This window comes from Elgaria multicarinata, chromosome 21 (assembly GCF_023053635.1).
Source record: "Elgaria multicarinata webbii isolate HBS135686 ecotype San Diego chromosome 21, rElgMul1.1.pri, whole genome shotgun sequence".
Taxonomy (NCBI): domain Eukaryota; kingdom Metazoa; phylum Chordata; class Lepidosauria; order Squamata; family Anguidae; genus Elgaria; species Elgaria multicarinata.
The window spans coordinates 10,757,298-10,774,035 of record NC_086191.1 but is presented as its reverse complement, the minus strand read 5'-3'; the positions used below and the strand labels follow the sequence as shown (position 1 = coordinate 10,774,035).

Genomic DNA, 16,738 nt, shown 5'->3' with positions numbered 1-16,738 from the left:
CTCAGTGAGTCAACCTACTCACCGCCATTTTCACCAGCTGCTTTTGCTTCTCTTCCGCCTCTTCTTCATCACTGCTCCGCTTTGTTTGCTTGGCAGGCAGACAGCCAGGAAGCAAGGAGGCCGTGGCGTCTTCTGCTCCTCCTTCTCACCACCACTGTTGTCTGGTCCAGAACATGAGGCAAGCAAACAAGCAGGTTGCAATGGGGAAGAATTGGAGCAATGCCTGGGGCTCTGGTCAGTGGGCCCCTGTTACATCTGGGCCATTGGCAATTGCCCAGTCATACCTACGCCTGACACTGGCTCCTAGAAACAGTCTTTTTTATGGTGATGGGTTCCTCAAAATTAGTCCATGGCACAATTCAGAAGATGGTCCTATCTTTTCCTCATTTTCTCTGGACAATTTATTTATTAATTACCTTTCTCTGCCGCCCATCAGCCGAAGCTCTCTTGGTGGTTCACAGCACAAAAATTAAAAGCAATGACATAGCAAAACTTATTTTTTTAAAAAACCGCCAGTTTAAAACAGAATAAAACCAAAGTAAAACCAGGATCAAAGCGACAACACTGCAACAATCTAAGAAAGAAAGGAAAAGCACAAAGGGTGTATTCCTGTGCATGTTTAGACAGACAACATCCTAACCTACCTCACAGGGTTGTTGAGAGGATATAATGGAGAGGAGGAAGAGGACCGCGTAAGCCGCCTTCGGTTCCTTACAAGAGGAAAAAAGCCGGGATATAAATGTAATAATACAGGAATAAATCTGGGTCTTCTCAATTTGCTGTTTATCCAAGTCTCAGGATTCAACTTTTCTTTTTGTAGCATCCATAGATAGGGGAGAAATTAGTTCAGGTCGCATTTTAATGAGAACTTACCTAATTTTATACTTTCAAGCCAATATGCAAACTGAAAAGCCGCTAGCTTTTAAAATTCGCAGGTCTCTCCAGTCAAACTAGGCTTATATTAGGAGAAAGTATGACGCAGGATACGTATATTAGTCAAAGTAACGTATAAAAATGGCTTAATTAGGGGAAATTGCTTGCAAAAATGTGTACATTGAGATTTATTTAAACATGGTAAGCAATATATAAATATGATGATGGAATGAATATTGGTGAAATGATTTATCGGTAACAGATATTATCCATAGAGCCTGTTATAAAACATTATTGTGAATAAATAAGTGCATGTATTTATTTACTATAATGATTGCAAAGTAGAAGAATGCAGTAGAGAAGAGGCAGAGTCTTCCGTAATGTGAAACTGAGGAAGGGGTGAGACTCACAAAGTGACCCTTGCTACGAGGATAGGTTACAAGAATTGTGTTTCTATTTTTCATTGGTGGAATGTGGACGTTTAAGGCAACCGGAGCGTATCCAGGCTCCAGCTGCTCCCTTCCCCTCTCAGGCCCATAGAAACAGCCTGCTCCCCTTTTCTGATCCACCCACAATTCCTTCCCCACAATTATCCAGGGCCAGCTGGGAACCCAATTAGCTCAAGCAGCTTTCCCAGCAACCCAGGTGTCCACAGAAAAATAGTTCCTTTGCCGCCGCCACCTCCTGGAAATCCGTTTACACGGGCACCTTTTAAAAGTCTGTTCAGTGTTCCAAAAAATAAATGTATGGATTGCGAGGGGGTCAGTTTCACAGCTCCCATCGCCTGACATCAACAGGGAAACTCCCCTGGGGTTCAGTATGGGACCCCTGCTATAACGTACAGCCCCCGGATGGTTCGTGTGGCTCGAATACGAATCGGCAGCCAGCCGAGGTTTAAATGGAGCTACGTTTTCGCAAGGCCACAGTGCTAGAACAGCCAAGGTTTGGGTGGAGCTCTTGAATTGTCCCAACAAGTTCTGATTGATAGTTTGGGCCGCCAGCCCAAACAACTTTGAGTACAGTACAGAACATGTTCCATGCAGCAGCCAGTTTCGCATTGAAAATGCGTGAAATCTGTACAGGACGATTTAGAACATGACAGCCTGAGATTCTCCTGAAGCCAGGACAAAGAGAAGCCACGTTATGAATTAGTTATTTCCATGTTCTGATTTGTTTTTAATAATTGGGGAGGTGGGGGGAATTCAAGGGGAAACTGACCCAAAAGTGGCAGCTGAAGGGCCTAGTATTGAAAGTTGATTTCCATTCGACAGCTGCCCCCGAATTTCGTCGGAAGCAAAATTTCGAGGCGAATCCGGACATTGCAAGAAAACACCTGAAGCGTGGGGAGGCAAATGAACAGAATTTCTACAAAACCCGTACGTTTTCGCTGATGGTGATGTATCCCAGCTTGCAAGGAATGGCAGAATGGGCACGTTGCGAAAGCTAACATAGAATTACAGGAGAATTGTTGTCTAAAAGAGCAGCAAACTATGGAGGTGTCTGATGCAGGTTAAACAGCCCAGGAAAATAAAACCCACACCACGTTCCTTGTCCACCTTCACCTTTCCTATTTCATTGGTTTGCTTGTATTGTTAACCACATTTTTATCCTGCCCATTTACAATAAGTTCTCTGGTTAGTGTCCAGAAAAAAATTAACATGAAACACCCATGGTGACATCCCCCAAAGGTGTTGGACTACAACCTCCCATCATTCCCAGCCGAGAAGGATGGGGGTTGTAATCTGGAGAACACCAGGTTGGAGAAGGCTGCTATAAAATATGAAAATACAAAACAGAGATAAATAGGAATTCTCCATCGCGTCCTAGGAATTCTCCACTAGCCCCCCCCTCCGTGCCCCCCATTCCCTGTGCCCTCCCCGGCAGCCTAGCAAAGGGTCGGGTTCAAACAGGTGTTATTTAACCCAGTGCAGGAATGCTAAGTGGCCGATAATGTGTGGCTGTTGTCTCCCTAATCCTTTAAGGCTCATCAATTCCTACTTGGGTGGAAGCCGCTTGCAGATCTGATCCGGGGAAAGACTGTTTAACACAGCTGCCGCTTGGCACTCGCCCCGGGCGCCTCCAATCCGCTTTGCTGCCACCGGCCTCACGGCTGCTTAAATCGCCCCCTCTTCCTTTCTTGCCCCCCCCCTTCTGCCCAGGCCTAACTCAAAGATGTTTTGCTCTAGAAAGCAGAGGGACAAGATGTCAAATCCTGCTGCCTTCCCATTTGACACAGGAACCGAATCTTATTGTTTTGTTTTATTTTGAAGTTTGTTGTTTTTATCCCTCTTCTCAGCCGAAAAGGTTCTTGGAGCAGTTTATATATAATCAGCCAAGCAGAAACATCACTGCCCACAGGCTCACAGTCTGATTAGGCACAACACACAAGGAAAAAGGAACCGGGAGGAAGAGGAAAAATAACTAACTAAATAATCTTGCTTCAACACTGGCCACCACACAGCATCTCCCACTGTGCCAGAGGGCAGAGAGGTAGAGTAGGGGGTGCATGGCAGGCCCGTAGCACACTCAGCTCTTCCCTCTAACACCACGCCGCCTCTCAGCATTTACCGCCTGAGGCAGTTGCCTCGTTCTGCCTAATGGTAGGGCTGGCCCTGCCTCCGCCACCCACCCAAAAAAACCCTTCTCTGTAGCCTTGCTGGAAGAGATAACTCTAATGCAAGTGGGCAAGACGGGCTCAGGCTGGGAGTGAAGCACCCACTGTGTCTGCTCTTAAAATCTTTTGCCTGCCTTCTCCTTAATGCCTTTTAACAGCCCCACTTCTTGCCCTCTCTCTAACCACACAGGCTGTGAGCACAATGGGATGGTTAGGACAAGCAGAGGGGCAGCAAGTCTATACCGTTCCTTCAAGGAAGAGACCGCGTGTTGCAGATGAACTCATTCTAAACTAACAGTCCGATTCCTCACTTTATGGATCGATCTCTGTTGTCGATGTTCTTATTTATAGGATTTTCATACTGCTCCTCAGTCAAAAAAGCCTCCTGGAGCGGCTTACATTCCATCAGTGAACAAGGCAGTCTCTGCCCCGCAAGCTTACAATCTTTTTTTAAAAAGAGAAAGACATAAGAGGTTTTGTCTGCAAATATCTGGGCACACAAAAGAGCAACGGACGTTTAAGCACCGGATTAAGCAGCGCTACGGCCACTCTGGGGGAAACCGGGGTCAAAATCGAGGGCTGAGCCCGGTTGAACCAGCAGGAGTTCCCAGATTCACTTAAGGGGGGAACCGAGGTCTCCGAATCCCACCCACCCATCTGGCTTGCTTTCCGTTCCCGTTAGCCGATCCAAAGAGAGCCTCGGTGGTTGGCGACCTTTGCAGCGCAACCCACCCACCCTTTGACACATAAGAAGTCAGCGCCTGGCGCACTGTCTCCCTGAGCCGTTTAAAACCCTCTCACACGGGGCGATTAGCTTCCAGTAATCAGAGTGCCAAAGTATCAAGACTTCATCCCAGCCTTTCAGAAGATGCTCTAGATACAGCAAGGAAGCCCGCTGCTAGGAGCTGGCAGCTGTTCGCACGCAGAGCGCTGGGGCCTTTCAGGATGCGTCCGCACCTCCGGGTTGTCTTTCCCGGCATTCCCAACTCTTCTCTGGCTCTGTAACCGCAAGGAGGACATTCTGAGGATAATAAGGTAAACAGCATTTGTATTAGAATAGCTGCTTTGAAACAAACAAACTAGAAACTCGTAAAAACAAACGTTTTTCAGATCAGCTGTTGAAACAAAGTGTTCTTAGTGATGCTGTTAAAACAACGATTTCATACAGGTGCTGTTTCAGGTTTCAGTCAAGGTGAGGTTGCCAACTGATCACTAAAAAAAATCCGGGCCTGGTTCTGAGCTTTAAAGGTCAGCCATATTGGTGAATATCAGACGGTGACGTTTACACTGCACAGAGAGATCAATTTCTCATTCCTGAAAATCGAGCCACCCCAGTATTGCACAAGCACAGGGGCTGAATTAAAAGTTGGCAACCCTAGAGCGGAAGTGGAACCTCAAAGGGTATGATTCACAGCAAGTTGTAATGCTGCTGGAATGGCAAAATGAGAAGGAAAGCCGGAATTGTAAGCTAATTTGTTGTACTTGTTTGTTTATATCTCATAACCAGAGATAGAGCTGCTACTAAGGAATAAATTAGCTGTGATCTGGAGTCAGAAGATGAGGAACAAGAATTTCCCCTGCTCCCGTTTCCTGTGTAAATGGTCCCCACGCCCGTTTTACCACGGTTCGGTTGCTTTCCAAACACACCAAGAGGTTACTGCTGTTGGAATAGTCCTCAGGCTACAAAACGATGTCTGGGCAGACTCAGATATCTAGAAGCTGAGCGGGGAAGAGAATGTCACCTTAGAGTAGCATTTAGATCAATTTGGCTGGTTTCAGTGGACTGCGAGAGGGCAGGGTGGCCGCTTACATAACGCCAAAAAAGAGGAAACCCAAAGCGAGGAGAAAAGAGGGCAATGTTATGTCTGCTGACGCACACTTGGAAACAATGAGGATTTAAATAGAATTACATCTCACCAGAGCATGGAAGAAGTCGGCGTCTGTGTTCAGAACACACTGTGGAATGGCTCCTTGAAGGCCCTGCTCTGCTCTCCTTTCTTAGAGTTCTTTATCTTTAAACCGGACTTGGACCAGGCAGCCTGTTAAACAGAGGATGCCTACAAAGACACGATTGTCCTCTAAAAGCCCTTCACATAGAGAGCTATTAGGGTTGCCATGTTTTAAAATTAGTCCTGCTCCTGTGCCTTTGACACGCAGAAATTTAGCAGGCTGGGCTTTTCCCAGAACTTTTTCCAGAGCTGACTCAAATAACCCGCTCCCAAATCAAACCTGTCCCACAGGACCCCAACTTCTGTGCACCTAGAAAACCGGACTCCAGCAATCTGTGTCAGAAATGAGTGAATAAAGATTTATATGGGCCCCTCAATGTGCGTGCAGAGTCAAGGATTTCATAAGCCAAAAGAACTGGTCGTGGTGGAGGGGAAAGGCCTCTGCTCCCAAGGCGTATACAGTCTCCATATCAACAGTGGGGAATACAATTTTATTGAAGTTGTCCATTGGCTGGCCCAAGCCATTTTGCATCCTAAATCAATCAATCTATCAATAATACAATAATTCTTCTTAAACAAGCCTTCTGGGGAGTGGGAGAGCGGACTTCCAGAAAAGAATGAAGGTGGGGGTTGCTACTCCCCACCTGTTACTATGACAATAAATGTCTCCACTTGTATTATCTGTATTATTTTGTATTATTTTTCCCGTCTTTCCCAAACTTTTCTCCTGTCCTCACCCCTCCACTCAAGACATTCCAGGCGCTCTGCCGCTGTATCCCCTCTCCCCGGTTCGGCCATCTTGTTCTCCCTCACCCCGCTGGCCGGCCTCTAGAACATTCCGTCCCTCGTCGCCTCGCCCACCCCAAAATGACCTTGCCCCCACCCAGTGTCTCCCTCTTTTCCCCAAGCCAGGTGGCCCGCGTCTGCGAAGCCCTGCAGGAGAGCGGGGAGTTTGAGCGCCTCGCCCGGTTCTTGTGGTCCCTGCCGCCGTCTCTGGCCCTCCGGCACCCTGAAGGCCTCAGCCGAGCCCATGCCAACTGCCATGACTTGGACTTGCTAAGCAACCCGCTTCCCTCAGCCACTTGGCTGGCGCCCTATTGCAACCAGGCCGCTGCCTACTACCTGGAACCGTTTGCTGCGCTCCGGCCCGGAGACAGGTTTCTGGGGCACCCACCAGACCGCTTGCCTGCCCGGAAGAAGCTCCCGGGTCTGCCGAGGGATTCCGCCCAAGAGGGGGAACAGAAAGCGAATGGCTTCAAGGTGAGCAATAGGGACCATATCGGGGGTCACTGGCCACTGTGTGAACAGAGTGCTGGGCTAGATGGACCCTTGGCCTGATCCAGCATCAGGGCTCTTCTTATGTTCTTAAGGGTAGGCATGGCCGGGCTCTTGTCCAGGGCCCACACCCCACCGGGGCCGACTGACAAGAGCCGCCTGGACTCGCTCCTCTTCCTCATTGCAACCTGCTTGTTCGCCTGCCTCTCGCTGTGGCCCAGAAAACGGTGGTGATGAGAAGAAGGAGCAGCAGAGGCCCCGGCCTCCTGGCTCTCTGCCTGTCAAACAACCAAGTGGCAGCCATGAGGAGGAAGAGGAGAAGCAGCAAGAACCGCCCATATTAGCCTTCCCCCAGTTTAAGATCAGCAAGAGGGACCCTTCTCCATTGCCCACCTGTGAGGGCAGGTAGGTGGGCAGGTAAACGAGAGAGGGCCTTTTCCACAGCGGCCCCACTCCTCTGGACGAAGTTGCCATTGGCAGTTCGCCAGGCCCCATCACTGCAGGCTTTTACGAAGGGCCTGAAAACATACCGCTTACCTCTGGCCTTCCCCCGATTACGGTTTATCTGAGCGGACGGTGGCTTCAGATGTCTGTTGCAAGTTTTATTTCATGCTGGTGTTTGCTGTTTTTAGAATGTTTGCTGCAGTTGCTGTTTTTAGTGTTTTTACTGTTTCTGTTTTTACCGTTTTAATACTGCATTATTATTATTATTATTATTATTGTTATTATTGTTATTATTGTCTTTTTGCACTAACCCCCTTCCTCTCTTCCTCCCAGGAAAGGACGCGGAACCTGCTACGGGAGTGGTACCTCCAGGATCCGTACCCTAACCCTTCCCGCAAGCGGCATCTGGCTCAGGCCACAGGGCTTACTCCCACCCAGGTGGGGAACTGGTTCAAAAACCGCCGGCAGAGGGACCGGGCAGCATCAGCCAAGCACAGGTGAGACGTTTGGACTGCATTCATGGCAGGGTGGCAGGGTGAGCAAGGCAAAAACACCAGGCCTTCCAAGGCAAATATGGCTCCGGTGGCTGGCTAGGGAATGCTGGGAGTTGTGTGGCTTTTTTCTGTGGTTTACCGGTTAGAGGGCTGGGCTGGGACTCGGGAGATCTGGGTTCTAGTCCTTGGTTGGCCATGAAGCTCACTGGGTGACTTTGGGCCAGTCACTGACTCTCAGGCCGAGATGAATAAATGAATAAATGATATAAAAGGCAGCAGTAAAAGTTAATGCACATCTTCACATAAACCTAAGCAGCACTCCCAAAGACTGGAAAAATTCACTGTGTTCTCCCATAACCACAGGGAGCTCTAGCTAAAATGCTTGCTCTCTCCCTTTCTCTCTCATTTTTAAATCATCACTTTCTCAATTCATTCATTTATTTATTTATTTATTACACTTATATACCGCTCCCATAGCCAGAGCTCTCTGGGCAGTTTACAGAAATTCTAAAATTGAGATAAAAACAAGTATACAAAATTTAAAATTCTAAAACACAGAACATACACACATAAAGCATTAAAAACCATTAAAAAATTAAACAAGTGGGTGATTAAGATGTGTTGCCATATACTTGGGCAAAGAAGTCTTAACCTGGCACCGGAAAGATAGCAGTGGTGCCAGGCGAGCCTCGTCAGGGAGATCGTTCCATAGTCTGGGGGCCCCCACCGAAAAGGCCCTGTCCCCCGTTGCCACACTCCGAGCCTCTCTCAGAGTAGGCACCCAGAGGAGGACCTTAGATGTTGAATGTAGTGACTGGGTATATTCACGTCGGGAGAGGCGTTCCATCAGGTATTGTGGTCCCAAGCCGTGTAAGGCTTTATAGGTCAAAACCAGCACCTTGAATTGGGCTCGGAAACATACAGGCAGCCAGTGCAAGCGGACCAGAGCAGGTGTTATATGGCTGACCCTTCTGGTTCCCGAAATCAATCTGGCCACTGCATTTTGCACGCGCTGCAGCTTCCGAATTCTTTCCCTCCATTCCTTGCTAGGCTGCAAAAGGAGCCATCAACCCAGCCTAGAGACTCTATGAACTCGACTAGAAATGAGAGCCTAAATAGCACCTCCTTCCTGTTGGAGGACAGCGCTACGCCCAGTGAGCAGAGAGAACCCACCGCACACACCAGCGATGATGAGAACAATCAAGGAGCAGTGAAGAGCTGGGAAGACTGACCCACCAAGAGGTTCTCTATTTAGCAAAACGGACTGGATGGGTTGAGGGAGGGTTTGGGGAGTGAGCAGGCCTCATAGGCCCTGTTATCCCAGAGAATGGAACGGGAAACAGGGTTAAGGAGAGCCAGGTGCAGATAGGGTGCATGGCAGAAATTTAGGGAATGGAACGGATTGTTTGCTGGTTTTCTCTGCATTCCACCTTTCCCTGAGCAGGGCGGGGTGGGTTTTTGCAAGGTTGACATCCTTTAGAGAAGACAATCCTGGAGTCTCATGGCCACCTTTCAAAAAGATGTTTATCTTCATCAAGAGAGGGATCCCAACTTGCTTAGTGCAAGCTCCAGAATCTGACAAAATTCTGGCGTGTGCTGGGTTGCTGGCATGCGCTGGGTTGCTTCACGCAAATCTCTTTTTTTGGCAGCATTTAATACAGCAGGAGTGGAGACCCTCTTTCAGCAAAGCTTGGGGGGCATTCCAGTGGTGGGCCGGTGGGAAAGGGGGAGGGGTGAAAAATACCATCCTGTTTTAGCTTAAAGTTCAAGCTTTAAAATGGGATTAAATGGAACATGCAAAAGCTGTGGAAACCACCACACAGTCTGTGGTTGGTGGGGAGGGGGCCTTCTGGGGAACTCCAGAGGAGATGGCGAGCTAGGGCTTCTCTACAAAGAGGCTTTTTATCCTGCAACTTTACTGGGGCTTCTGCTTCCATATTCTTTGCAGGATTAAAATTGCCCCTTTACATGCGCTTCTGCTCCCCCCACCCCCAGGAGTTCCTTTATTTGCAAGCTCTATATATTTCATTATGCAGCCTATAACACCACTTCCTCTTTTCACAGAGAAATTCAGCTCAGGTTATTTAAATAGCTCATTATCTGCTATCTTAAAAAAAAAGGATAAAGATCAGAAAGCACAGGAGAGACCCTGGAGCTTGAAGGCGTCATGTAAAGGACCCGCAAACTTCTGTGAGTAACCAGTCTCAATTGCAAGGTAAAAACTGTGGAGAAGCCCCTAGATTTCACCTCTGAGTTCTGAGGTTCTCCACCCCTCTAACACACCTAGGACTAAACTAAACAGCCTGCCTGACTAATCTCTCCTCCAGACCCTTCTGTAGTTTCTAGAAAACTCTCATCACATTCCATCAGGTTGGTAAGCCTACCAGATGGACTGACTCCCTGTTTGGCCTGGTCTCCAGGATGGGAATGTTATGGAGACAGACAGAGGGGTACAATTTGAACAAGAAGGTGAAAAATCAGGATTGAGGTGGGGGGAAATAGATTTGGGGCATTTCTGTGTTAAAGTGGCTGTTAATAAGAATTATTAAGAGCAGAGAGGGCGAGGCCAGAAATATATATAGAGATAAGAAAAGTCAAGAAAACTGCCCAGAGAGCTTCGGCTATGGGGCAGCATATAAATGTAATAAAATGAATAAATAAGAATAAATTTAGATGGTGGGGGTGTGCACTCCATATCGGAGAAGGGGAGGCAAGATTGAGAATGATTACCATAATGGTACAATTATTTGTCTTTTAAATTATGTGCAAGAGATCCCGTTGTGAACCTCTTAGTGTAAGATTATTATCTACATGCTGACACTGAAAGCACCAATCACCTTTTGGGGAAGAGGGAGGAGAAGCAAAGGCCTGTTCCCCTCTGAACGGGGATCACTGGATCCAGGGATCTTGCAGCCATCCTATAAATTGGGGTGAAACCACATGTCCGTGGAGCTTTTGGCTTAACGCTGATCATTTCTCGATTGAAACACAATGTACCTGCCGAAATTTAGATTGTCAGCTCCTTGAGGGCAGAGACTTGTCTTTTGAGTTTATTTGTGAACGTTACTCTATGTATCAACTGTTGTGAATATTTATGATGCTACACTAAGGAAGTGGTCCTGTTCTGGCGTTTCCAGCACTACCAAACCACAGCGTTGTGTTAATAAATGACGCTGATTTCATATTCTTGATTCTCTGGGGCCAATGTGTTGCTTAAAACCATCCGGTGGAAATGACATAGTCACCATCTGCGGAAGCTGCTTTTACCTGCTTGGACATCTAAGATTGCCCCTGTGGAAGAGCTCTTCATTCTGAAACGAATCGTAATAATGGCTGGCACCTTTGAGAACACATTCTTTGGGAGAGCCGCTGGCAAGAGGCAGTGATAGTTGGTTTGTCTCCCATCCTCCCAAGAGAGTGCAATTCTGATTCCTGTATGTGTTGGTAATTGAATATAAGCAGGCCGTAACGGCATGGGGTGTGCTTTACCATCTACAGAGGGGGCCTCCACGTTAGACTATTAAGATTGGAGTGTCAGATTGTTGCACCGCTAGCAGCTGGGGGTTCAGAGGTACAGATGGAGGTTCGTTTTGTAGTCACCATGTGCCTAATCATGTCAGAAGAGCTCTGGCTGAGAGAATAGGCCACAGCAAGCTGAGATCAGCCGTGGAAAAGTCTCCATGACCCATCTAGGCTAGCGGCCATCGCTGAAGCTCATGGCCACGAATTCTGTTAAGTAACCAGGAATGGAGAGAGTTTGTTGAGAGAGGAAACGGAAACAGAAGAAGAGCCCTGCTGGATCCGACCAAGGGTCCATCCAGCATTCTGTTTACACAGTGGCCAACCAGCTCCCCATGGGAAACCCACAAACAGGACAGGAATACAACAGGATCCTCATGCCCATGTTCCCCAGCAACTGGTATACATAGGCAGACTGCCTCTGAGACTGGAGGCAGCACAGAGCCATCAGGGCTTATAGCCATCGATACCCTTCTCCTCCCCTTTTAAAGCCATTCCAGTTGGCGGCCATCGCTACATCTTCTGGAAGTGAATTCCACTGTTTCGCTCTGCGCTGTCTGAATGTCCTTTAATGTGTCCGGAATCTCCCACCGATCAGCTTCATGGGGTTCTAGTCTTATGAGAGAGAGGGAGAAAAACGCCTCTCCATCCACTTTCTCCACGCCGTGCGCCATTTACTACACCTCTCTCGTGTCTCCCCTTACTCCCCTCTTTTCTAAGCAGCCTTAGACGTTCTTCTACCGCTTTTGTCGATAGCCGGTCTGAGCGTCCACCCGTCCTCCCGAACCAGCTCGGCGCAACTTGGGTCGAACAGAATGTGAAGATGGGTTTGCTTCAAACTGGTGGGGGGAGGGGGGTCAGAATCAGATCTGCAGAGTGGGTAATAAATGGAGTGTGTGTGCGTGGGGGGGGGGGAAGAGACACGCTTTTGGCTCTGTCTCCCTGTCACTCCGCAACCATCTCCATGGCAACGCTGGAAGGATGAGGATGCTCTCAGGCGTGCGCAGATGCACGGATCGGACAGCAGGCAGCCTGGCAGCCACCACCTGAGGAGAAGCGACTTATTTCCAGACAATTGACTCCATCTGCTCGATGCCACGGCGGTGTTCCTTTTGGCTGCCGCGGTGGCTGCTGCAGAACCAGGACGTCGATGCAACACAACCGCGTGCCCTCAAAGCCGCGGTCCGGCGCCGTTCCTTGGTTCTGCATCTGTTCTTCACTTATAATTTAAAAATGAGCCTCAATCAATACGTAAGAAGAACCAGTGGGGAGGGAGGCATGGAAGCCCAGTTCTGTTGGCCGGGAAATTCCTTCCTGTTAATCACAGATATTTTTTCTATCAGCTTCCCCAAGCCTTCCAGATGTTTTGAGCTAGAACTTCCATCATCCCCAACCAGTATGGCCAATTGCCCTAGTCTTACCCATGTCTTCCCTCATCATTTTTGGAGGTTTCATTGCAAAAGGTGAATGCCAGGACTCATCTATTTCACACTGTAAGCTCCTTGGGGTGCAGAGATTTGTCTATTCTTGCCTATCTTACCAGATAGATAGATGGATGGATGGATGGATGGACGGATGGTAGATATTCTGTTTTACCCCACTCCAAAATGGAGGTGCTCAAAGCAGCAAAAACAATTAACATATAATAAATTAAATAACTAAAAGACAGCACAGAGCAATAAAGCATGTACCTGAACAAACCTTAAAAAAGCCAAGACGAAATAAAACAAACTTATGCGTCGTAAAGCTCAAGATGAAGAGAGACTGAAAAAGAGGCAGACAGACAGACGGGATGTGGCAGGTTATTCTCATGATTTGATGGGCGAGGGATACGCAATCTGTATATATTCAAAGGTATTATTTTCTGGAGTTGAGCATGTATTGGAAGAATTCAAATTCAAAAGTGGCTTGCAAAACATTGAATTTTACATTCTCTAATTGATGGTTTCCCCTGATGTTTACAAAAGTTGTGGAAGTTAAAAGATTTTATGGGGTTCAGTGGTACAGCCGCTGCGTTGAATGCCGAAGGCCTTGGCCTGACCTGGCGCCCTTCACATGTTGCCTGTTACTCAACGCTGAAGTAAATGGGCCAACGTTCTGACTTGGTATAAAGCAGCTGGAAAGCTGAAGTGGATGTCAGTTACCCCAGTGCATGTCAGTTACCCTCATGGGCCAGAAGGCTGGGAGAGGAGCCAGTGCGTTTAGTGGCACTGGAAAAGCTATCGGTTGAGCAAGTCCAGGTTGAGCTGCTAAGAGGTATATGGCTAGGAAAGACTTTGAAGACCCACTGGGCATAGAAAACACTGATTCAGATGAGCCAATGGTATCTCGGGCCTGCGAACCAAATCCACCCTCCTCACAGGCCAAATTCGGCTCACTTGGGGATCCCCTGGTAGCCATGCCCCCTTTCCCCTGGCCCCTTTGCCAGCTAATGGTTTCCCAGTGTTTGTAGTTCCTCTCCTCATTCCGGAAGGCTGGGATGCCAGCCCTAAGGCTTAAGTCCCTGTCAGCAAGAGCTTTAAGCTGCAATATGCTGGTATTTTAGGCCCCACCCCCTTTGTCTTTGGCCCCGCCCACTGCAAACTCGGAGAGCTTCTTCCTCAGGCATTGAGGAAACTCAGAAGACCCCAGATTCAGACCTTTGGCATCGCCAGATAAAATGGCTCAAGGAAGACATCGCCCCGGGCCTTGGACTTCTCCGTTGCTTTGTGGAAAACACCGGGTCTCACGCTTTTTAACGGCATCTTTCTTTCCCACCTTGCCACAACCGCCCACACTGCGAGGACACAAAGGGAGGCATCCACACACCTCAAACGTTTTTTTTATCGCCCCATGAGGATGGGGCTTGAAGATATTTTATTTCATTTCAACATCAGCGGGTCCAGTCCCAACGTCACCACCCACGCCCCTCTGTTTATATTATTTTCCCTTCTCCACATTCACGTCACACAACCGAGTCTCTTCTAAATTGTGCCTGAGTGACTCGGGAGAGAGAGAGAGAGAGAGAGAGAGAGATGCAAAGGGAGCAGATTTGGCATTCTGATAGTGTTCCCCCTTTTCCCAGGAAGCAGAAAGAAACCAAGATCTCGATCCAAAACCACACTGAAGTCGGACAGTGTGGCAATGCAAGGTCCACTTCGAACACACACACACACACAACCGTAATGGGCTGGAGGAGCACAGAATAACAAAGGCTTGTATTCGATTTTAGTCCTACCTACAGTAGACCCATCAAAATGAATGGGACTCAGACACAACCCCAAATTTGCCCCATCGATTCCAGGCCCTTCGCGCCTGTGTGTTTCCCACCAGGGGAGAGGGATGGTGGCATCTCAAGAGAAGGAGGCCGCTGCTGTGTGGGGATGCCCCGCCCTTCCTGCTTGAAGTGTGGGAGAAGCCCCGCCATGTGAGACATCTGGAGAGACCCGGGTGGAGACGGATCACCACTGTCCACCAAAGGACTTAATCATGACGGGACGAGGCAACTGTCAGAAGCTGAGCTGTCGGAGGGACAGGAATGCAAACAGATCCTCTTGCGGTATGTTTACACTACAAGCTTATACCGGTTTGATGCCCCTTTCAGTGCACCCAAAGATTGTGGTGTTGCTGAAGCACCGAGTATTAAATGCCACAATTCCCATGGTGTCCTGGGGAGAGAATGACTGTCCACCGCCAATCCCAAGGCATCTCAGTACAGCAAAAACCTGTCAAGACCAGACCGGCTTTACCCCAGCTCTGCCAATGGCTCTGAACTAGAGAGGACAACTGTACCCCCAAGGCCTGATAGGGCCGGCCCAAAATGAAGGACAAGATGCATGAAATGAAGGACAAGATGGTGTGTGTCCTTGCTTCATTCCAAACTGTGTACAGAAGCCAACAGGACTGCCCATTGACCCTTCCTTCAACATGGGCAACGGGACAGCATTCTCCACCGTACCTGAGGGCGACAGCCTAGCTGAAGGGGGTGCAGGACAGGCAACTGGGCCATCACAGTTCTGCCCTCCCACACCGTACCTGAGGGCAGTAGCAGCATGCAACACATATGCAGAGCTGCACATATGCGGTGCCTGCAGGAGTGCATGGCCCGGGGGCGTGTTCTGACAAGGCAACTGGGCGAGACAGGAATAAGCAAGCCTTGCTGCGGAGATGCTGAATCAGGAGGGCGGGTACAGCTGGGGTGCTCAGGAGAGAATGGAGCAGGGCTTGCCATTACTGCCCCGCCACCCCCAGCACCTGCCGCCTGAAGCGACTGCCTCGCTCCACCTAATGGTAGGGCTGGTCCTGAGACCCGGTCTCGTCCCAATATTCTCCATGCCATCCAGTTCTGCCTTCCCTAATAGGTTTTGGTCTACACCCGTTCAACTATGAAATTCGTTGTTTGATGAATATGCAGTTGAAAGCGAGGAAATCACCTGAGGCAGTTCCGTCTGGTCGAGACCAAAGGTCCAGCTAGGCTAGCGACCCATTTCTTGCAGTTGCCAGCCAGGGAAGCCCACCAGCAGGACATGAGAGCGAGAGAGAGCGGCCCTCCGCTATAGTCTGTCCCCAGCACCTGACGTTCAAAGGTGTACTGCTCCTAACCATGGAGTCTCGCTTAGCTATCCTAACAGCCAATCGCCATCATTAAGAATGTATCCCCTACGAGTCTGCAAGCCAAGATGGCTGGGAGAGCCAGCGTGGTGTAGTGGTTAGAGTGTTGGGACTAGGACTCGGAAGACCCATTTCAAGTCCTCCACTCTGGCATGAAGCTCACTGGCTCTCAGCCTCACCTACCTCACAGGGTTGTTGCAAGGACAAAATGGAGAGGAGGAGGATGATCATGTACAGCCCCTTGGGCACCTTGGAAGTAAAAAGGTAGAATCGAAATGTAACAAATAAATAATACATTTTAGGGTAGACAGAAATCCGGGCTGGGAACGGCCTCGGTTTTTAAAAATATTATTATTATCTCTGCCTGTCGTGAACGTACGGATACTCAATCCATTAAAAATACAGGAGCCCGTCTCTTTCCCCCACCCCTGCCACAAGCTTCAGGGGTGAATCCCCCCTCCCCAATGCATCCATGGGCCTGCAAGGGTCAGGTCTCCCGTAACCACAATGCAAGCACAAACTCTGGCACCTGGCTCAGAATTCAGCATGATTTCAGGGGGTTGAGCAGCGCAGCGTCAAAACCTGAGAAGCGACAAAGGTGTCAGGGCTCCTAGCCCTCAGGAGCAAGGGCTCTGGTCCCCATGTCCCTCCACTTCCCCAGGGAGACGATTCCCCGGCCCCACAAACTGCCCAACCCCAATCCAGATACCCTCCCTGCCTTTTCTCTTTCCGTTTTCATGAGTACTTGCTGGGGGGGCAGGGGGGAACCCTCACATCCTTTTGAAAACCTGGGCATTTTGGGAGCAAGGAGTTTCAGGAAAGAAGCCATCGTTTTGACGGCTGGCTCCGTTTGCACACGCACCCAAAAGCGGGGGCAGGGTGGGGTCTTTCATTTCCCTCAGAGACGAATTTCGGAGAAGGGCGGAAGGCAGGCCAAAAGTACCCAGAGCCTGTTCAACGGGGGTTGCCAGGGGGGCGGG

At 49.0% G+C, this 16,738-nt stretch overlaps 1 protein-coding gene across 1 annotated transcript; it reads left to right on the top strand.

Moving 5' to 3' along the window:
* The first annotated feature begins 973 nt into the window (after window positions 1-973).
* Window positions 974-9,173, top strand: LOC134412361 (homeobox protein SIX6-like). Its single transcript, XM_063146266.1, has 6 exons — window positions 974-1,001; window positions 2,145-2,249; window positions 4,414-4,522; window positions 6,345-6,696; window positions 7,489-7,652; window positions 8,700-9,173. The coding sequence occupies exons 1-6, from the start codon at window positions 974-976 to the stop codon at window positions 8,878-8,880; spliced, it is 939 nt and encodes a 312-aa protein (XP_063002336.1). The 3' UTR covers window positions 8,881-9,173.
* The last annotated feature ends 7,565 nt before the right edge of the window (window positions 9,174-16,738 follow it).

What these genes read in the sequence shown, in the direction of transcription:
- LOC134412361 (XM_063146266.1), top strand. Translation starts at nt 974, where the DNA reads ATGACGCAGGATACGTATATTAGTCAAA. An exon ending in GGATACGTATATTAGTCAAA is followed by an intron (nt 1,002 to 2,144) that starts GTAACGTATAAA and finishes TCCATTCGACAG; the next exon opens with CTGCCCCCGAATTTCGTCGG. An exon ending in GACATTCTGAGGATAATAAG is followed by an intron (nt 4,523 to 6,344) that starts GTAAACAGCATT and finishes CTTTTCCCCAAG; the next exon opens with CCAGGTGGCCCGCGTCTGCG.